Source organism: Pogoniulus pusillus, chromosome 42, assembly GCF_015220805.1.
Source record: "Pogoniulus pusillus isolate bPogPus1 chromosome 42, bPogPus1.pri, whole genome shotgun sequence".
Classification (NCBI taxonomy): domain Eukaryota; kingdom Metazoa; phylum Chordata; class Aves; order Piciformes; family Lybiidae; genus Pogoniulus; species Pogoniulus pusillus.
The window spans coordinates 3475717-3495939 of NC_087305.1; the positions used below are offsets into that span (position 1 = coordinate 3475717).

The window sequence follows — 20223 nt, forward strand, 5'->3', positions numbered from 1 at the left end:
CCAGGGAGGTGGTGGTGGAGTCCCCATGGCTGGAGGCGTTCAGGAAAGGTGTGGCCATGGCACTTGGGCCCAGGCTTCAGTGGCCGTGGTGGGGTTGGGTTGGATCTTTGAGGGCTTTTCCAACCAAGCAGTTCTGTGATCCTGATCCCATAAGAACTGCAGTGAGCCAGCAGTGAGGCTGGCAGCAGGGAGCCTGATGCCTTCATTCAGCATCCCCAGGTGAACAGCAGCCTCCCCGAGCCCCAGCTTGCCCCACATCTGCTCACTGCTCCCATCCACTTTCCCCTCTCAGCAGGGTCTGGGTGACTCCAGCATCACTCCCAGGCCTGGGGAGCTGAGGGTTGGCAGCAGCAGACTTCTCCTATGAGTAACTGTGGCCCTGCTGCAGCCACAGCTCTGCCAGAGCTCAGCCTCTTAATCAGCCCAGGAGCATTTCTGCAGACAAAACTCTTGCCCTGGCACAGAGATTTGGGCAAGCAGGGACTGGATTTTCAGACCATGTGGCTTGTCCTCACCAGCCCAAGCGTCAGCATCAGGCTGAAAGAGGTGGAGGTAGGGGAGGGAGGGCAAGACAGGGAATGAGAATTGCTGCCCCGAGTCTGCCTTGCTGGTTTGGGACTCCCCTGAGGTCTGGCAGCTCTGGGCACATACAAACCCCGTGTGTGGGGCGAGGAGAATGGGGCTGGGCGCCACAGGCTCCGGGTCTTGAGCCCCCTGCACCCCGCAGCCCCCCCAGATCCAGGCTGATGCTTTGCTGTGCCTCTATCTGTGTCCCCATCCTCTGCTGCCAGGCAGCGGCTGCGGAGCAGCCAAACGCAGGTTTCTGTCGCCACCTCGTGGCGAGGAGGCGCAGCGCTGTCGCGACAGGCCGGCCGGGGACACAGCGGGGCTGGATTTCGGAACCGCGAGTTTATTTGTCCCTGGAAGCCGAACCGTGGGAGCCGAAACGTGCCCGCAGCCCCCGCGGCACAGCCCCGACGCCGGGAGGTGCGGGCAGAGAGCTGATGGGCACGGAGAGGAGGGCAGGCTCTGTCTGGCACCATGCAGGGGTGCTTTGCCCATACAGCTGCTGTGGAAGGATGCTCTGCTCCTCCCGGTGCCACGGAGGGATGCTGTGCCAAGGTGCTGGGCCCATCCTGGCGCCACGGAGGGATGCTGTGCCCACTCTGGTGCCACAGAAGGATGCTGTGCCAAGGTGCTGTGCCCACTCTGGTGCCACAGAAGGATGCTGTGCCAAGGTGCTGTGCCTGTCCCGGTGCCACAGAAGGATGCTGTGACCCTACAGGTGACACGGAAGGATGCTGTGCCTGTTCCGGTGCTGTGAGAGGATGCTGTGCCCATCCTAGTACCATGTAAGGGTGCTGTGCCCATCGTGGTGCTGTGGAAGGCTGCTGCCCACTGCATGCCTTCTGGGGGCTAGCAGCAGCAGTGCCCTCCTCTCTCCAGTCTGAAGCATGTTCCCCACGTCCCAACCGTGCACAAGCAGGAAAGGTGCTGCTGGGAGGAGGTTCTGGGTGAAGCTCACCGTGGCTGGGCTGTGGCTGGTGCCCCGCAGACACCCACTGGAACCATTTGGTCTCCTGCATCCCCCTGAGCAGTACCTTGCAGCCCCTCTGGGCAGGTCAGGCAGGTATCAGCCCTGCCCTGGTGCTGTCCCTGATGCTCTTCAGGAAGACAGAGATGTGGGACCCGCCAGTGCCTTTGGCCTCCAGCGCAGAGGGCAGCTTGGCCGTGGAGGGGCCAGCCCTGTCCCCCAGCTCTGCCTGCCTGGCCTTGGCTTTGGCTGCTGCCACGGTGATGTACTTGGTGACGATGATGATGTGGGAGGACCTGAAGTCCACCAGCGCCGAGACGCAGCGGTTGAAGGCTGCGCGGAGCCGCGGCGAGCCCGAGGAGAGCACCAAGTGCCTGAGGGAGGGGGCACGGTGGATGGCCTCCACGAAGGCTCTGTGGGCTGGGGGCATGTAGTCCCTCATCCTCTGCAGGAAGGCAGCTGCAAGACACCAGCAAAGCAGCAATGAGCGGTGGGCAGCTGGGTTAAAGCCCCCTGAGGTGCCAAGAGAGAGGCCAGCCTGGTGCTGGTGTGGCACCAGAGACTGTGCAGCCTCCTCCTGGCCTCCACTGCCTCCACTTCCTTGACAAAGAAACCCTGCCAGGGTCAGGGCTTCCTTAGGGTAGGCCTGGACCCTAAACTCTCCTTCTATCACCTGATCCTAGGGAGCAGAGCTCAACCCCACCTGGCTCCAGTCTCCTCTCAGGGAGCTGTAGAGAGCAATGAGGTCTTCCCCCAGCCTCCTCTTCCCCAGGCTGCACACCCCCAGCTCCCTCAGCTTCTCCTTCCCAGCCCTGTTCTCCAGACCCTTCCTCAGCTTTGCTGCCCTTCTCTGGATCTGCTCCAGCCCCTCAGTGCCCTTGGACTGAAGGGTCCAAAACTGACCCCAGGATTTTGAATCATAGAATCAGGCAGGGTTGGAAGGGACCACAAGGAGCAGGCAGTGCCAACCTCCTGCCATGCCCAGGGACACCCTACCCTAGAGCAGGCTGCACACAGCCTCAGCCAGCCTGGCCTCAAACACCTCCAGCCATGGCGCCTCAACCCCCTCCCTGGGCAGCCCCTGCCAGGCTCTCACCACTCTCCTGCTCAACAACTTCCTCCTCACCTCCAGCCTCACTCTCCCCACCGCCACCTTTGCTCCATTCCCCCCACTCCTGCCACTCCCTGGCAGCCTCAGAAGTCCCTCCCCAGCTTTTTTTGTGGCCCACTTCAGATCCTGGCAGGCCTCAACTGAGATGTGACTTCACCAGTGCCCAGCACAGGGGCACCATCACTTCCCTCCTCCTTCTGCCCACACCATTGCTGGGCACGGACTGGCTCCTGCTCAGGCAGTGTCAGTCAGAGGCTGCTGTGCCCTGCAGCCATCCCCAGGCGGTGACTCACAGCTGTGCTGGCTGTGGCGGATGCCCAGCAGCTCGTCGAAGGCGTGCAGGATGCTGCTCTGCGCCGCGCTCCCTCCCGAGTAGCCCAGGGGCTCCTCGGCTACACCTTCATAGATCAGCCCCTCTGGCATGGCAGGGTTGTCCTTCCAGCTGAGGGGGAGACACAGAAGTCAGGCAGGGAGGGGTAAACAGTGAGAAGAGTGCTGTGAGAAGAGACTCTGAGCTGGCAAGATTGACTGAAAGCTTTGTGAACCTTCCCGGCTTGCCCCATGGATCTCCTCCTTCTCTTTCTCCTCCTCCTCCTCCTCCTCCTCCTCCTCCTCCTCCTCCTCCTCCTCCTCCTCCTCCTCCTCCTCCTCCTCCTCCCTCAGCCTTGACTGAAACCTTTGTGAACCTTCCTGTCCTGCCCTGTGGATCTCCTCCTTCCCTTCCTCCTCCTCCCCCTCCCTCTCCTCCTCCTCCTCCTCCCCCTCCTCCCCCTTCTCCTCCTCCTCCTCCTCCTCCTCCTCCTCCTCCTCCTCCTCCTCCTCCTCCCCCTCCTCCTCCTCCTCGTCCTCCTCGTCCTCCTCCTCCTCACTCAACCTTGACTGAAACCTTTGTGAACCTTCCTGGCCTGCTCCATGGATCTCCTCCTTCTCTTCCTCCTCCTGCCTCCTCCTTCTTCTCCCCCTCCTACCTCCTCCTCCTCCTCTTCATACCTCCTCCTCCTGCTCCTCCTCCTCCTCCTCACTCAGCCTTGTCAGCTGTCCTCAGCCTGAGATAAAGTGAGAAATCAAACACTGTGCCAAGGTCTGTACCAAGGCCATGGGAGCAGGGAGGAATCATAAAGTCACAGAATGATTTGGGTTGGAAGGGACCTTCAAGATCATCCATCCAGTTCCTGCCATGGGCAGGGCCAACTCCAACCAGCACAGGTTGCTCAAAGGTTCATCCAACCTGGCCTTGAACACCCCCAGGGAGGTTGTGGAGCACAGAAGCACCCAATGTGATCGAAGATCTGTGCTCCACAACCTCCCTGGGCAACCTGTGCCAGTGTCTCCCCTACCCTCACTGTCAAGATTTCTTCCTCCCCTCCACCCTCCATCTCCCCTCTCCCAGCTCAGAGCCATCATCCCTCACCCTGTCACTCCCAGCCCTTGCCAAAAGTCCCTCCTCAGCTTTCTTGCACGTTGGATTTTACTCTGCTCCCCTTCCTCCTCGGTTGATGTCTCTAGAGCTGGCACAGCAGAGGCCAAACCTGTGAGGTGATTCCCTCCCTCTCCTCAAAGCTGCTCACCCTCAGCAAGCCCAGGACTCAGGCAGCACCAATGCCCTCCCTGTTCACCATCAGCCCCCAGCCCTTTGCCCAGCTGCATGCACTGCTTGTGCTAACATGGCCAAATGCTGGCACCCAAACGGGGAGAGGAGGCAGAACCTCAGAGAGAGATAATTTGCCTGGCACAAAAATAATCTCTTGACCTTCTGAAGAATGCAGCATTTGATGAGGCTTTGGGGGCTGAGGCTGGAGCAGATTCTGCACAAGCTGCACAGAAAATAGATTCATGCTCAAGTCCCAGAGTATTTTTAGCTCTGCCAGGGATGCATTTTTAGTAACCTTTACTAGTGGGAAGTTGTTATAAGTAGAAGGGAATTTCAGAGGCATGTTTTTCCAGGCTGATGACCATCAAGACAAGGTCACAGCAGGGATGAAGTAAAAGAAAAGAGAGAGAAAGCCAATCAGGATTCGTGGAGCCTTTGGATTTAGGAATGCTGAGCTATGCTGAAGAGAAACAGAAATAGAAGCCCCTGAGAAGCTCGGGAGCAGAGCAGGAGGGATGCTCACAGCCCCACGGGGAGCTGAGGCACAGCAAACCTCAGTGCTGGGCTCTTGTGCCCATGGTTCTGCCTCGCCCAGTGGAGTTTGTCAGCGTTTAGGGGGGAGGGGGATTGGGTGGTTTAATTAGTGGGAGTGTAGTGGAGGAGCAGCAAGAGGCTTGTTATGGATGGTTCCTTAACGTGCAGGGGCAGGAGAACCCCTTAGAGCTTTGTGCATGCAGTGTGCAAGGAGAAATTCATCTTCTGAAATCCATCTCTGCTGTCAGGACTGCTCAGGCCAAGAGCAGGAATGATTCATTGCTGCACACTCGTGGCTGTTGCAGTGCAGAGGCTGTGCCAGGCTAAGCTGAAGTGCAGAAGGGAGAGCAGTGGGTGTGGGAGGCAGACCCCAGCCCTCTGTGTGCTCTGGCACTGTGCTGGGAACTGATTTCCTCAAGAGGGACAGGACTGTGCCACCTTTGGTGCCACCACTCTGGACATGGTGCTGGTTCCTTCCCCGTCCCAAAGACACAGTTCCCTGCCTGGGCTGCCCCTTCTCAGTGTGTGCCCTGCTGGCCAGGGGCTGCTGGCAGCTGGCTCTGGAGGGCAATGTGCTGCACTCACCCGGAGAGGAAGATCCTGATCACGGTGTAGAACACTGCTGGGTCCACATGGTCTGAGGGAAGGCAGATCCCAGATTTGACTGCAGGCAGAGGGCCACCAACTCCCTCTCACTGACATTCCCCGTGTGGCAGTGCCCCCCATGCCCCAGCCAAGGGACCTGAATCCCGGCAGGAGGGACCAGTGTGCTGACTTCCCCCACTGGGCTCTCTTGGGCACTGCTGTGAGTGGCCCAGCTGGAGAACTGCCCATACTTTTACCCCGGGTCCCACTGCACCCCCTGGCAGCACTGAGCTCCCTCTGAGCCACTCCTGCCTCCTCCCCCTGCAGCTCTCCAGGGATGCTGCGTGGGCCCCGCACAAGCACACTGCCACTCGTGTGTCAAATGGGCAGGGGCACCCGAGCTGGCTGCGGGTACCATGCATCCGTTTCAAAGCCTGGCCCATGTCCCCGATGGCCTCTGCCAGCTGCTGCAGGGCTTTGTGCAGGCTCTCCTCATCCCGCTGCAGGATGGCATGGATGGCCTGGACGATGGCCTGTGGGAGGAGAAGAGGAAGCTGAGATATCTGTGCCAGTGGCTCTGCCACCCATCCCAGCTCTGCCCCTTCCCCAGACTGCAAACAAGCACACAGGTGATGGGTAGACTTTGTGGGTGCACACCTGTGGGTGCTTCCTCTCACCCTGAGGAGAGGGACTTGGTGCTGCTGGAGGAGAAGCTCAGCAGGAGCCAGCAGTGTGCACTTGCAGCCCAGAAAGCCAAGCAGAGCCTGGGCTGCAGCAGCAGCAGTGTGGCCAGCAGGGCCAGGGAGGGGATTCTCCCCCTCTGCTCTGCTCTGCTCTGCTCAGACCCCACCTGGAGTACTGCATCCAGCTCTGGAGCCCCTGGGACAAGAGGGCTGTGGAGATGCTGGAGAGTGTCCAGAGCAGGGCCAGGAGGATGCTCAGAGGCTGCAGCAGCTCTGCTGTGAGCACAACCTGAAAGAGTTGGGGCTGTGCAGGCTGGAGCAGAGGAGGCTCCCAGGTGACCTTCTTGTGGCCTGCCAGCATCTGAAGGGGGCTCCAAAAAAGCTGGGGAGGGACTTTTGAGGCTGTGAGGGAGTGTCAGGAGTGGGGGGGATGGAGCAAAGGTGGAGGTGGGGAGAGTGAGGCTGGAGGTGAGGAGGAAGTTGCTGAGCAGGAGAGTGATGAGAGCCTGGAATGGGTTGCCCAGGGAGGTGGTTGAGGCCCCATGGCTGGAGGTGTTTGAGGCCAGGCTGGCTGAGGCTGTGTGCAGCCTGCTCTAGGGTAGGGTGTCCCTGGGCATGGCAGGGGGGTTGAGAGTGCCTGCTCCTTGTGGTCCCTTCCAACCCTCTATGATCTAGGGCAAGCAAAGAGCTACAGGAGGGTGCCCTACCTTAATGCCAGGCACAGCTGCCTTCTCCACCAGGAAGGTGACGAGGATGAAGCCTCTCAGGCTCTCCCCACCAGGCAGTGAGATGATGGTGTCCAGGTTCCTGTGGGCACAGCCAGCTGAGGGTGCTGGGCTTACCAGGGGGCTTGTTTGGGGTTCCCCCACACCCCAGCACCCAGCCCGTGGAGTTCTTCACAGTCAGAGTAGTGGAACACTGGAACAGGTTGCCCAGTGGTGGTGGAGGCTCCATCCCTGGAGCCATTCAAGCTCAGCCTTGCTGTGGCCGTGGGCAGCCTGCTCTAGCCAGAGGTGTCCCTGCTGCCTGCAGGGGAGTTGGACAAGATGCCTTTGGAGGGTCCCTTCCAACCTGATGCAGTCTGTGAATGTGTGAACAAGGGGAGAGGCTGCTCTGACTCTGAGGAACCCACAGCCCTCCCCAGGCACTTGCTGGGCTAAAGACCTGCCCTGTGGTGGCCAGGCTGGGCTGGAGCAGAGCAAGGCCAAGGTTCAGCTGCGGTCACAGCTCTTTGCTGTTGTTGTTGCAGTGGCATTTGTGTGCCAAAGCCTGAGCTGTTGTTTCTGTGTTCATGCATGGAGAGAGGAGGCTCAGCCTAAGCAGAGCCCTGCAGTGCTGGAGGGCTAAGCCGACTGAAAACAACAGCAGTGCTGCTAGGAAATAAATCAGCCTCTGAAGTACTTACTCCATTTCCAGAGGCCTGGAGGCATTTCCGTTGTTGCCAGCAAATGTACAAGAGGAGGAGAGAGAAAGGGAGATGTTAGAAATGGCCTCAGCAGCTGAGCTTGCTGGAACAGACAAAGGAGCTCCTTGCTCCAAGGGAAGTGCTCAGCCCCGGAAAGCATCGCTCCTGCCTGCCCAGCATGGCCCTTTCCCAGACCTGCTCCATGAGACAGTTCCCCAGGGATGGGTTTAGGGACACCAGGAGTGCTTTGAGAACCATTTGTCCTCACTGCTGGGCAGGAGCTGCTCAGGCTCGCTGCTTGGACTGCCCAAGTTTGCCCCCTTACCCGCTGGGGTTCTTCCTCCTCCAGTTGGCCAACACAAAGTCAGCATGGCTGAGGATGGGAGGGAGGCCAAGGGTCTGTGAGACCTCCCAGAAGGGGACAGCCAGATTTCGGGGCAGGACCTGAAGGGCACAGAGTGCAGGAGATGAGTGGCACACTGTCAGGCTGCTGAAAGGTGCCCAGCCCTGGGCACCCAACCAGGCAGGAGGGGCCAGGCTCCTGCTCCAGCCTCAGGTAAGAGGTTTTGCTCCCATGGGATGAGCGCCAGGGGAGCAGCATCAACCCCCAGAGCCCAAGGAGCAGGTGAATCTGGCCCCATGTTGCTTTTACCTTCACAGTGCCTTCCTCACCCTCCTGCCAAAGGTAGCCCATGGTGATGAAGCTCAGCACCAGGTGTGCCAAGTGCAGCTCCTCGCGCCCTCGGAGCTGCCAGGTGCTCAGCTGCGGCATCTGCCAGGGAGAGCCTTGGGAGCAAGGGGCACTGCGGGCAATGCCAAGGGGCCCCTGCACTGGGGCTGCACCCCAGCCAGGAAACACCCTCCCTGTGCCTCTGCTGTCCTTGCCCAGGACCTCCAGAGGTCCCTTCCAACCCCCCACCATTCTGTGATGCCAGTGCAGCTGATCCCTGTGTGCTGGAGGGGCCAAAGCTGAGGTGCTTGGGGAGTGCCCAGTGCATTGGCTTGGACAGGACCCTCAAAGGTGATCTTGTCCACCCCCTCTGCAGCCAGCAAGGGACACCTCCAACTAGATCAGGGTGCAGGACCCCATCAAGCTTGGCCTTGTGTCCCCTATCACCACCTGCTGCTCTCTGAGCTCCAGCCCTGGGCTTTGTGCCCCTGGATCTGCCCTAGGAGTTGTCTCTGTGGACCCTGGGGCTTTGTTTCTGCTTGGAATGAGTCCTTGCTGAGGACTTGGCTCTGCTGCTGCTTTGCAGCCACTGCTCTCCCAGGGCAAGGCTTGGGAGGGCTCGGAGGGCTGCCCAGGCAGCAGGGCTGGTACCTGCTGGACTCGGGAGCGGAGCCGGCGGCTGGCGATCAGCTGGGGCAGGTCCTGGGCGATCTCCATCCAGGGAGCATAGGGTGCTGGCAGCTCTGTCTTGGGGAGACATGAGGGGCAGGGTTAATGCAGGGCCTGGCTGCCCACAGTGCCATGAGGCTGTGGATCTTCTCCCACCCTGGTTCATGAGCAGCTCAGAACTGGACAGGAGCAGCTGCGTCCAGGGGGAAAATCCTGTGACAACAGAGCTGGCAGTGGAGCTGTGTCAGAGCTGTCCCAGGGAGGGCTGTGCCAGGCATTGTCCTGCTCCATCACATTCCCAAGGTTTTTTCCTGGGGCTCTGGCATGGCTATGGAGAGGGAAGAAGCTTCCACCAGCCCAGCCCCCCAGCATCCAGCCAGCCTTACAGGTGACAGCTAATGCTAGTGTTCACTCTTGCAATCCCAGGCTGCACAATGGCAAGTGAATGGATGAGAAGCAAGGACCTGCCTGTCCCTGAGCAGCGTCAGCCTGGTGATAAAGGGCAGAGCTCTCAGCACAGGAGATCTGCAGCCTTGGCTGCTCTGCCCCTGTGCTCCCCAAAACGCAGCCAAGCCAAGGCCAGAGCAGGGATTGCAAATCCTCTCCTCCTCCCTCCCTGCCGTGTGCTGCAGGCAGCTTAAACCCCTGGGAAATGAAGCCAAAATAGCAGAGGTGTCTCCCTTGCTGCTTTCCACAACCTGCCACGGGTGGCTAGAGGCAGACCCCACCAGAAAGCTGCTCACCAACCCCTCTATTTCTCTGCTCTCTGTCTCTTGTAGCATGCAGAGGCGGCGGCACAGCTGTCCCCTACCAGAGGATGAGGAAGAAGGAAGCCAAACTCCTCGGAGAGCTGGAAGCTGCTCAGCTCCAGAGGCAGCAGGGTCTCCTCTGCGCCATCACCACCAGGCTCCATCACTGGGTGCTGGCTGCAGGGCTGGGACATCATCTTGGAGATGGCTGCCCCACTCCTAGTATGTGCTGAGCCAGCGCCGCTGCCCAGCACCAGCAGCCGGACCTTGTCCTGGGGGGAGCCAGAGACTGGCTGCAGGGGCCAAGCAAACACGGGTAAAGGTTGCTGATAAGGCCTTGTTGTGGAGCAATCGTTGCTCCCCATCCCTCTGGGCACCCACCTATGGAGAAGGCTGAAGGAAGCTCTCTTAGTCCCCCCAGGACCTCCCCTTGGAGCTGCAGGGATGCTGCAGGCTCCCAGGGCAGGCTGCAGCCAAGTGGCCGTGTGGTGCTTTAGGAGGGTGGCAGCTCAGGGATGCTGGGGCTGCAGCTGGGCTTCACCAGGAGCTTGGCAGTGCCAAATTCATGGCCTGCATGCTGTGCTTGGTCTGCAGGAGCTGGGCAAGAACTCAGGACTCCCAACAGCCTGATGGAGGCTGCAGAGCCCAAGTACAGTGTCGACCTACAGCCACAGGCACCAGGCACGGCACATCAGGGCAGCTGAGGGGAGGTGGCTCTGGGAGCTGCCCACAGCTCCCATCAGGCTGTGTGAGACACCCCCCAGGTGCCAGGGGGCCTCAAGTTGCCCCAGGTCGTTTAGGTTGGACAGGCTGCAGAGGGCAGCGGTGCAGCCCCCAGCCCAGCCCAGCAGGTGCCCCCATCCGATGGGGACTCGGCAGGATGCTCTGAGCAGGACTTGCCACAAGAGAGGATGCCTGGAGGAAAATCGGTGCAGGGTTGGAGATGCCATGGGTGGGTGGGAAGGGCTGTGGGGACACAAGGGCAGCATGGTGGGCACTGCTGTGGGGGAGCAGGTGTGAGGGGCAGGGCAGGACGTGTGGGTGCCCCCTCAGTGGGGCAGGGGTGGAGGTTGGCGGTGTCCTGGCGCACAGGCTGAGGTGGCTGTGCTGTGTCCCTGCTCCCCCCACACAGAGGCACAAAGCAGGCTGCAAGCAACACCTTTATTAGCACTCGTGCCACGGGGCCGGCTCCGGGGTCAGGCTCCGGTCCGGGTCCAGGCTCCGGTCCGGGTCCATCTCTGCGCGGTTCGTGTCCTTGGCGGCAGCAGAGCTGCGGGGGCAGAGCAGTGCCTCAGCACTGAGCCGTTCCTCTGTCCCCGCGGGACTCAGCCCACACCGCCTCCAGGGAGCACCTCAGCCCTCTCGAGGGAGCACCACGTCCCCACGCCACGCTAGGCACCACCACTCCACTTACCCCTCCGTGCGTGGCAGCTTCTGCCTGCACCGCCAGATGCCGAAGGCGATGGCCCCGGCGAGGAGGAGGCAGCTGCCCAGCAGGGCTAGGATCACCTTCTCGTCCTTCAGCGTTTGCAGCAGGGAGAAGCCTGGCAGGAGGCAGCTCGGTGGGCAGTGGCATGGGACAGTCACCCCCCGAGGTCCCAGCCGCGGGACCCCAGCCCAGCCCTGCCGCAGGCACTGACCACCGACTGCCTCCTGGGCGCTGCCTTCCCGCAAGGGAGAGTCCCTCCGAGAGCAGTCCGGGGGCTGCCAGCCAGGCTGGCAGTGGCACTGCCCCTTGTTGTCGCACACCTGAACGGCCCAGGGGTGGGTGGGCAAAGGTTTGCAAGGAACTGCTGCAGCAGGACCCCCCTGCCCTGCCCCAGCAAGCCTGCAGCAGGCAGCCCCCTGCCCTCAGCAGCCCCCAGCCCCAACTCACGCCGTGCCCGTGGCACTTCACTGCGCTGTCACACTCCAGTGCCAGGACCGACAGAGGCTGGCAGGTGTTGTTGATACACAGCTAGGAAAGACCACCACAGCCCCAGCTCAGCGTGGCTGCACCGTGCCAGCACGCAGCCCAACAAGCTGCTGTCCCCACGCCATTGGCACATCCCCCCCACCCCAAAACAGGGCTTGGAAAAGGGGACAGCGACCAGCACAGGACTGGGGGGGGGGGGGGGGGGTCCAATGGTCCCAGCTGAGAAAAGCCTCTGCACGGCTCTGCTACCCTCCAACAGATCAGAGCCTGCAGCATCCTGTGACTTCTGCCTGGCAGTGGAGATGAGCAGAAAGCATTTCCTCACCTTCCCAGAGCCACACTTGGTTCCTGGCGGCACCAGCAGAGGGTCCCTGTCTGCCGATGCGTCCAGGTGATGCAGCGACACGCACAGGTGCTGCCGCACACGGACGTACGCCACGGCCGCGGTCTGGGAGGGGAAGGGAGTGCTGGAGGGGTAAGTGCAGATCAGCTTCCCACACCTGAGATCCCTGCAGAGACAATGTCCAGAGGATGCAGAGCACACAGGGACAAACACAGAGTGGGAGGGCTCAGAAAGGACCTCTGGAGGTACCCAATTCAACTCCCCTGCCGGAGCAGGGGCACCCAGGGCAGGGCACATGGGAAAGCATCCGGGTGGGGCTTGAAAGTCTCCAGAGGAGGAGACCCCAGAGCCTCTTTGGGCAGCCTGCTCCAGGCCTCCAGCAGCCTCACACCAAAGAATTTTCCCCTCATGCTGAAGTAGAACCTCCTGGGTTCCAGTTTGTGCCTCTTGCCCCTTGTCCTATCTCAGGACACCACCAAGAAGAGCCTGGCCCCTTCCTCTTGCCCCTCACCCTTCAGATAGCTGTAACCACTGCTCAGATCCCCCCTGGGGCTGCTCTTCTGCAGACTGAACGGCCCCAGGGCTCTCAGCCTCCCCTCGTAAGGCAGACAACTGCCCTGTCCCAGGACATACTTCCAAGCACAGGACCTGTAGCCTCCTCTGGGCTGGAAGCCGCAGTGCCCAAACCTGTCCTTCTGGCTGTTGAGCTCCTCGTAGCAAGCCGTGGGGGCGTTTTTGGAACCTGCAGGGTTAAAGATCGTCCCTGGGCAGGGACACCTCCCACCAGCCCAGGATGCTCAGGGTCCCACCCAACCTGGCCGGGAACACCTCCACGAAGGAAGCATCCACAGCCTCTCCGAGCAACCTGTTCTGCTGCCTCACCGAAGGGTGAGCATGGATTTTGCTGCAGCCACCTCCTGGCAGCGCCAGCAGCAGCAGTGCAGCCTCTGTTACCTCTCCCGTAGAGCAGCTGGCACTGCAGCTCTGGAGACTGGCAGCGTCCCTTGTAGCAGTAGCCAGTGCCACCCCCACAGCTGTGCCCATCCTGCACGTAGAGGTCAGGGGGGCAGGAGGCAGAGGAGCCGGCGCAGACCTCGGGCAGGTCACACTCGGGGTCCACAGCCGGGCGGCAGGGAGAGTTCTGCTGCTTGAACTGGGGGAGGAGGAGGAGGCAGGAAGGAGCTTTCTCTCCATCCTTCCACACCCACCGGTGTGGGGATCCTCTCTCACAGACCCGCAGAGTGGCTCAGGCTGGAAGGGACCTTAGAGATCATCCATGGGCAGGGACAGCTCCCACCAGCACAGGTTGCTCAAGGTCTCATCCAACCTGGCTTTGAACACCTCCAGGTCTCCCATCACATTGGGTGCTTCTGTGCTCCACAGCCTCCCTGGGCAGCCTGTGCCAGTGTCTCAGCAGCCTCAACCTGTGCCAGTGTCTCCCCAGACTATCCCTCCTAAGAGATCTGGGCAGCTGAGCTGAAGAGCTCTACCCCAGGAACTGCTCTGCTTACACAGAGCTAAGTTCCTCTCCATCCTTCACAGCACAAGAGCAGAGCACTGACAAGACGAAATTCATGAGCTTGTGATAATTGGAGGAAGGTTCCTCACCTGGCAGCCACTGCAGCACAGCCCAGAGGAACATTTCACTCCTGGCTTGAAGCGACAGTTTTTAGCACAGCATTGATCCTTGGAGCACGCCTGGAGGGGGTGGGGGGAGGGAGACCTCAAAGCTCTGCCAGTTCAAACCCCCTGCCAGAGGCAGGGACATCTCCCACTAGAACAGGTCACTCAAAGCCTCATCCAACCTGGGCTTGGACATCTCAAGGGAGGTTGTGGAGCACAGAATCACACAACCTGATCTTTGATCACATTCTGTGCTCCACAACCTCCCTGGGAAATCTGTGCAGTGTCTCACCACCCTCAACCTGTGCCAGTGTCTCACCACCCTCAACCTGTGCCAGTGTCTCACCACCCTCAACCTGTGCCAGTGTCTCACCACGCTCAACCTGTGCCAGTGTCTCACCACGCTCAACCTGTGCCAGTGTCTCACCATGCTCAACCTGTGCCAGTGTCTCACCACCCTCAACCTGTGCCAGTGTCTCACCACTCTCAACCTGTGCCAGTGTCTCACTACTCTCAACCTGTGCCAGTCTCTCACCATCCTCACTGCAAACAACCCTTTCCTAACATCCAATTTCAATCTCCCCTCTGCCACTTCAAACCCATTCCTCCTCATCCTGTCATTCCAAGCCCTTGTCAGTATTCCCTCCCCAGGCTTCCTGTAGCCCTCTTCACACACTGGAAGGCCACTATAAGCCTTCTCCTCTCCAGGCTGCAGAGCACCAACTCTCTCAGCCTGTCCTCGCAGCAGAGCTGCTGCAGCCCTCTCAGCATCTCTGTGGCCCTCCTCTGGACTGGCTCTAACAGTTCCATGTCCTCCTTGTGTTGGGGGCTCCAGAACTGCACAGAGGACTCCAGGTGGGGTCTGAATTGCATAACAGAATTACAGAATCATGAAGGTTGGAAAAGATCTCAGAGATCACCAAGTCCAACCTTCCACCTGCCACCTCTGTGGCACAAAGTGCCACATCGACAGCTTCATGACCACTGCCAGGGATGGGGACTCCACCTCCCACCTCCCTGGGCAGCCTGTGCCAATCCCTGACCACTCTTGGATCCCCCTTCAGATACTGAAAGGGCTGTCCTCTGCTTCAGCTGTCCCCTCAGAATCATGGAATGGTTGGAAGAGACCTCCAAACTCATCCAGCTTCAACCCAGCACTGAAGAATCTCCACTAAACCCTGTCCTCAGGTGCCAAGTCCACAGGAGCACCTCCAGGCATGATGGCTCCAGCGCTGCCCTGGGCAGCATGGACCTGTGCTTGAGTACCCTTCCAGGGAAGAAATGTTTCCTGAGGGGGCCCAAGGGCTCCTTATTCACAGAAGGCACAAGCAGGGATGCCCCAGCTCAGCCCCAGCCCCACACTCTCACCTCCCCAGCTCAGCCCCAGCCCCACACTCTCACCTCCCCAGCTCAGCCCCGGGCCCCACACTCTCACCTCCCCAGCTCAGCCCCAGCCCCACACTCTCACCTCCCCAGCGCCGCAGTCGCACTGCTCCCCAGCCTCCACTACGCCATTGCCACATTTGGCGATGCTCGAGGAAGGTCTTGCCAAGCTGCCCGTGCTGAACAGGCAGCTGCTTCCATTCTGCTTCAGGAAGACCTCAAAGTCATGGATGCTGCAGTTGCTGAAGGTTTTTGCTCCCCCTATGAATCTAGAGGCAAGAGGTCACCCCTCAGTGCCTTACCGCAGCTACCGCTGCTTGGGGCAGGTGAAGAACCTGCTCAGACGCTGGCAGCAGCACTGCAGCCCCCTGGGTGTGCTTCCCTGGCCACAGCAGCCCCCCAGCAGGATGGCTCCTGCCCCACTCACAGTGCCATGTGGCTCATGATGCAGATGCTCCTCTGGCAGCGGCATTGGTGTTCACCATGGTAGTCCATGCCCACGCTGTGTCCCAGCAGCTGGGTCAGAAGGACAGAGAAGAACTCCACTGTCATGAACTCTTCATACTGGAAAGAGAAGAGGAGAGGAGGGGAGAGGAGGGGAGAGGAGGGGAGAGGAGGGGAGAGGAGGGGAGAGGAGGGGAGAGGAGAGGAGAGGAGAGGAGAGGAGAGGAGAGGAGAGGAGAGGAGAGGAGAGGAGAGGAGAGGAGAGGAGAGGAGAGGAGAGGAGAGGAGAGGAGAGGAGAGGAGAGGAGAGGAGAGGAGAGGAGAGGAGAGGAGAGGAGAGGAGAGGAGAGGAGAGGAGAGGAGAGGAGAGGAGAGGAGAGGAGAGGAGAGGAGAGGAGAGGAGAGGAGAGGAGAGGAGAGGAGAGGAGAGGAGAGGAGAGGAGAGGAGAGGAGAGGAGAGGAGAGAGCTGTGTCATGCAGAGATCCCAGTGGATGCCCCAGCTCCAGCCAAGGATGCTTCCACCCATCCTTGTTGCTGCTGCCCATGGGCAATGGGCTGGCAGGGGACAGGGGTAGGTGGCACCATACCACAGCCACTATTCCAGCATTCTCTCTCTGACAGGCTGAGCCCTGCAATGTTGCACCCATTATGTGTGCATCGGCCTTGTACCTGGAACATGGAAGGGTGGGCATGGGGTTGCTCTGGGCACTTGGGGAATCCTGGCTCTGGCTAGACAGAATCCCCCTCGGTCCCTCCTGCTGGCCCCTGCTGGCCCCTTGCTGGCCCAGAGAACCAAAGAATGAACCACAGCATGGCAGGGGTTGAAGGCACCTCTGGAGATCATCCAGTCCAAGGGTCGGTTGGATGTGGTGCTTGGGGATATGGTTTAAGGTGAATCTTGTAGAGGAAGGAGCCCTCTACTCCCAGCAGGGGGAAGGAGCCCTCTACTCCCAGCAGGGGGAAGGAGCCCTCTACTCCCAGCAGGGGGAAGGAGCCCTCTACTCCCAGCAGGGGGAAGGAGCCCTCTACTCCCAGCAGGAGGAAGGAGCCCTCTACTCCCAGCATGGGGAAGGAGACCTCTACTCACAGCAGCAGCATAGGCAGGTCCTGCTCAGGCTGAGTGCTTTGCTGCAGTTTCCACTGCAAAAACTGTGGGTGAAGCTTAGTAGCCTCCGGGGCTGTGGAGATTTTGTTCTCCTGTGTCCACACCTCCATGGAGGTCAGCAGAATGGTGAGGTTAAGAGGACGGAACATCTGGAAGGAGAAGAGAGGAACAGCTGCTCACACACTTTCCTTTGGAGCTGGACTCCAGCTGCAGGCACAGACCCATGGCAGCTCCTTGCTCCTGCCACTGCTGGACGAGTGCAGGGCAGAGCGAGCAAAGCTCCAAGAGCAGAGAGATGCCAGCAGCAGGAGAACAAAACCTCCTCCCTCCACAGGAAGGTTTCAGGGGCCCTGCCAATAACTTGGCATTATCCACATGGATCATTACAGCACCAAGTGACAACCAGCTTAGGCTGGATGACCTTGGAGGTCTTCTCCAACCAAAGCAACTCTGTGGCTCGAAGGACAGGACTAGAGGTTGCTTCTAAGCACCTGAGTTCAGGACTCACCTCAGGCAGCAAACCCAAGCCCCAGCACAGACCTCAGTGCTGCTGCAGCTCTAGGAGAGCCTGGCTGCATGAGACAAACCTTTCATAAACCCCTTGGGTTTGGAGCCCTCACCCACCCGTGGCCAAGCCTGCACCAGGCTGCTGAGCAGCTCTGAGCTCCTGCCAGGCCATGCCCAGCCAAGACCTGGAATTCTTTACATAACCTCCCCCCAAAGCCCAGAGCAGCCAGGAATGGGTGACCACTACCAGGGCCAACCCACACTGAGGTCTCACTCCAACACAACCCAAGCTTTGAGAGATTCCCAGAGTGCCAGGCTGGGAGGGACCTCAAGGATCCTCTGCTCCAACCTTTCTAGGTCTTGGCAGAGTGGCAGTGAGCTGACCCAGCACCTTGGCAAGCTGAGCTTCAGATTGCCCAGTGCAGGGGAATCCACTGCTTCCCTTGGCAGATGGTTCCAGTGTCCAGAACTTACACTGTTGACTAGATTGAAGGCCTGGATGACCTTCTGTACAGCAGTGTTTGTCTTCTCACCCATGTAGGTGTACTGAAAAACAAGCCAAGAGGACACAAGAGCAGGCAAGGTGTTGCCCATGATGGATCAGAGCATGGCACACAGGAAGGGGAGCTGAGGAGGTTCTTCCTCCCTTACCAGCCCTCAGCTTGGCAAAACTCACCCCAGATGCCTACAAAAGCTGGGCAATGGCCTCGGTGCCCTGCTCACAGGAGTCAGGCAAAGCCAAGGAGAAGCTGCCTGGCATGGACTTACCAAAGTCTTGTCCAAAATCACAGAGACTCTGAGGACTTTGGGACCTTGTGCTGCAGCTGGCAATGGCTGAGAAAGGAAAGCGGTGCCCGAGGTGCCTGTGTCTGTGTCCCACACTCGCCCTCCCCCCGAGCTCTGCTGCAAGTGCCCGACCCAAAGCAGTGCTCCAGAGCTGCCTCGGAAGCAGCACAAGGCAGCAGCTCTCCCAGCTGGGCCACTTCTGCCTTTTCCTGAAGCTGGGCTACCCTGGAACTGCCTCTCCCCGGGCACTGCATGAGTCCCATCCAGCTGACACCCCCCACCGCAAGCAGCACCACTGTTAAACACCCCCTGCCCTCCCCCCAGATCTCTGCCCAGCCACTGCTTCTTGCAGGACCAGCCCCTCCTTGGGTGGGTGGGACACCAGCACCCCCACAGGAGCAGGCACCCACTCACCTCTTTATCTCCACGTGCTTGGGATGCCATCTCCTCCACCTTCAAGCTGCCCATCTCTCCCTGGAGGTGGCTGCTGGCCAGGAGGGACTCTGCTGTGCCCTTGCCACTCACAGGGTACACCAAGTGCTCGAAGCCAGGAGAGTAGCCCAGGGGCTCAATCCCGTAGCTGACGTTCTCAAACTGCAGCAGGCCCCTGCCGATGACAGCACCAGGCAAGTGCCACCCGGAGCAGGCTGCTGGCACATCCCCAGGCTCCCAGTGCCCACAGCAGCACTAACCTGAGCCCTGCGCAGGTGCTGAGGGTCACCGCCGAGCTGGGGAAGCCTTCAACGTAGCCCCGGTAGTGGCAGTGTCCCTGTGTCACCACAGAGGAGAGCAGGTGGCTCCGTGGCCACCCAAAGAGCAGAGCTGCAGGCAGCATGCAGCAGCTCTGCGCTGCTAACCCCCAGGGCTTCCCAAGGCTACCTTGATGGGCACCAGATCAGGGGGCAGAGGCTGCTCCTCCTCCGAGACATACACCCTGAAGTCGTCAGACAGAAAGACCCTGCAAAGGAGGGAGCAAAGGGAAGCTCCCAGACCAGCTTCTCTCTCCCCCTTTCCTGCAGCCTGCCACTGCCAGAGCTCCTGGCAGCTCCACGCCCTGCTGGCATCAGGGCTCTCAGGCATGAACATTTCCCAGACCCTCCTCCAGCCTTCTGCCTCCCCTTGGCACTTGGGCATGCAGCAGATGCAGCCTGCTCTGGTAAGACCCCACCTCGACCACTGCCTCCAGCTCTGCAGTCCCCAGCACAAGAAGAATCTGGAGCTGTTGGAGAGGGTTCAGAGGAGGCCACGAAGACGATCAGAGGCTGAAGAACCTCCTCTGTGGGGACAGGCTGGCACAGTTGGGGCTGCTCTGCCTGGACAAGGCTCCAGGGAGACCTCAGAGCAGCCTTTCAATACCTGAAGGAACTACAGGAGAGCTGGAGAGGGACATTTGGTCAGGGCTGAGAGTGCCAGCATGAGGGACAATGGCTTTGAGCTGGCAGAGGGAAGATGGGGACTGGAGAGGAGGAAGAAATCCTGGACAGAACCCACGGGCCAGCAGGCAGCAGGAAGAGGGGCAGGGACTGGGCCAACTTACTGCTGCTGGAGGTGAATGGTGAAGGACCTCCCCTCGATGGTGAGGGCATAGGACACCGTGGCCTGGCACAGGTGGAAGAGCAGAGACAGGGACAGTTAGGGACAGCAACTCAGGAAAGCTCCCCAGGAGCACAGAGGGCAAGCAGAGGAGTTCAGTGCTGCCCCGAGGAGCAGGTACAGCCCTGGCTGGCAGCACCACTGCCCTCCCATCACAGCTGCCAGCACATCTGTACCTCCCGCCCTGCAGCGGGACACCACAGACCCTTCTGCACCCACCCACAGCCGCCAGAAGGGACCTGCCTGCTGAGGTGCTCCTGTCGTGTTGGGGGACAGCTGCACCGGGACCGTGAGCTCGGCCGGCACCGGAGAGTCTGGAGGGGAAGAGACACCCGAGGGGTGCTGAGCCCAGCCCCCCCGCAGGCTGGGGAGGCCCAGCTGGGACCCAGACAGCAGCAGGAGCAGCAGCACTTGGTGCAGCTCCATCCTGCTGTCAGCAACCGCCTCCTGCGTCCTGCCCAGCAACGGCCCCAGCCCCCTGGGTAACGGCTCCAGCACGCCCGGTAATGGCCCCAGCCCGCCCAGTAATGGCCCCAGCCCGCCCGGTAACGGCCCCAGCACGCCCGGTAATGGCCCCAGCACGCCCGGTAATGGCCCCAGCCCGCCCAGGAAGCAGAGGCAGAGGCAGCCTGTACAAAAGTGGCATCTTTTATTGCTGTTGGAGTCTTACAAAGGGGGTCAGGAACAGCCCTTTCGTCAGCCCCCGACGGTACCGGAGCGACGCGCGGGGGACGGCAGCGCAGAGCTTGGAACCGCCACGGCCACCACCTCTGCGCTCGGCAGCCCTGCCCGGGGCGGGACAGGGGGAACGGACACGTCAGAAACCAAACCACACCAAACAGCAGTCAGTAGTCATCTTCGGACCGAGCAGGTGGAACGCTGGAGCTGCCTCCTCGCTCTAGCATCAGCCCAAGCCGCTGCCATCGCCGCCCGCCCCACACCGCCAGCACAGAAACTCCTCTGGCTGCGAGAAGGCACCAGGTCGGCACAGC

General features: G+C 60.5%; 2 protein-coding genes across 2 annotated transcripts; both read right to left on the reverse strand.

The window, feature by feature from the left end:
• Positions 1-1295: 1295 nt before the first annotated feature.
• On the reverse strand, positions 1296-9695 carry IDO2 (indoleamine 2,3-dioxygenase 2). The gene is made up of 10 exons (XM_064175487.1): positions 9594-9695; positions 8765-8860; positions 8096-8215; positions 7769-7887; positions 7444-7458; positions 6746-6845; positions 5771-5888; positions 5356-5407; positions 2939-3087; positions 1296-1993 (listed from the first exon to the last, which is right to left on the reverse strand). The coding sequence occupies exons 1-10, from the start codon at positions 9693-9695 to the stop codon at positions 1623-1625; spliced, it is 1242 nt and encodes a 413-aa protein (XP_064031557.1). The 3' UTR covers positions 1296-1622.
• A 1000-nt stretch (positions 9696-10695) lies between these two features.
• On the reverse strand, positions 10696-20087 carry LOC135192386 (disintegrin and metalloproteinase domain-containing protein 2-like). The gene is made up of 20 exons (XM_064175488.1): positions 20072-20087; positions 19945-20016; positions 19451-19860; positions 19176-19237; positions 18518-18596; positions 18331-18407; positions 18053-18245; positions 17327-17398; positions 16328-16494; positions 15828-15909; positions 15223-15359; positions 14881-15064; positions 13398-13487; positions 12744-12942; positions 12423-12531; positions 11772-11955; positions 11408-11488; positions 11172-11280; positions 10946-11075; positions 10696-10801 (listed from the first exon to the last, which is right to left on the reverse strand). Exons 1-20 carry the CDS (start codon positions 20085-20087, stop codon positions 10696-10698), a joined length of 2559 nt encoding a protein of 852 aa, XP_064031558.1.
• Between the last annotated feature and the right edge of the window lie 136 nt (positions 20088-20223).

What these genes read in the sequence shown, in the direction of transcription:
- IDO2 (XM_064175487.1), bottom strand. Translation starts at nt 9,695, where the DNA reads ATGGAGCCTGGTGGTGATGGCGCAGAGGAGACCCTGCTGCCTCTGGAG. An exon ending in GTGAGGAAGGCACTGTGAAG is followed by an intron (nt 7,888 to 8,095) that starts GTAAAAGCAACA and finishes TGTGCCCTTCAG; the next exon opens with GTCCTGCCCCGAAATCTGGC. An exon ending in CAGCTGTGCCTGGCATTAAG is followed by an intron (nt 5,889 to 6,745) that starts GTAGGGCACCCT and finishes CTCCTCCCACAG; the next exon opens with GCCATCGTCCAGGCCATCCA.
- LOC135192386 (XM_064175488.1), bottom strand. An exon ending in AAGCACGTGGAGATAAAGAG is followed by an intron (nt 17,399 to 18,052) that starts GTGAGTGGGTGC and finishes CTTGTTTTTCAG; the next exon opens with TACACCTACATGGGTGAGAA. An exon ending in ATCATGAGCCACATGGCACT is followed by an intron (nt 15,065 to 15,222) that starts GTGAGTGGGGCA and finishes TCTTGCCTCTAG; the next exon opens with ATTCATAGGGGGAGCAAAAA.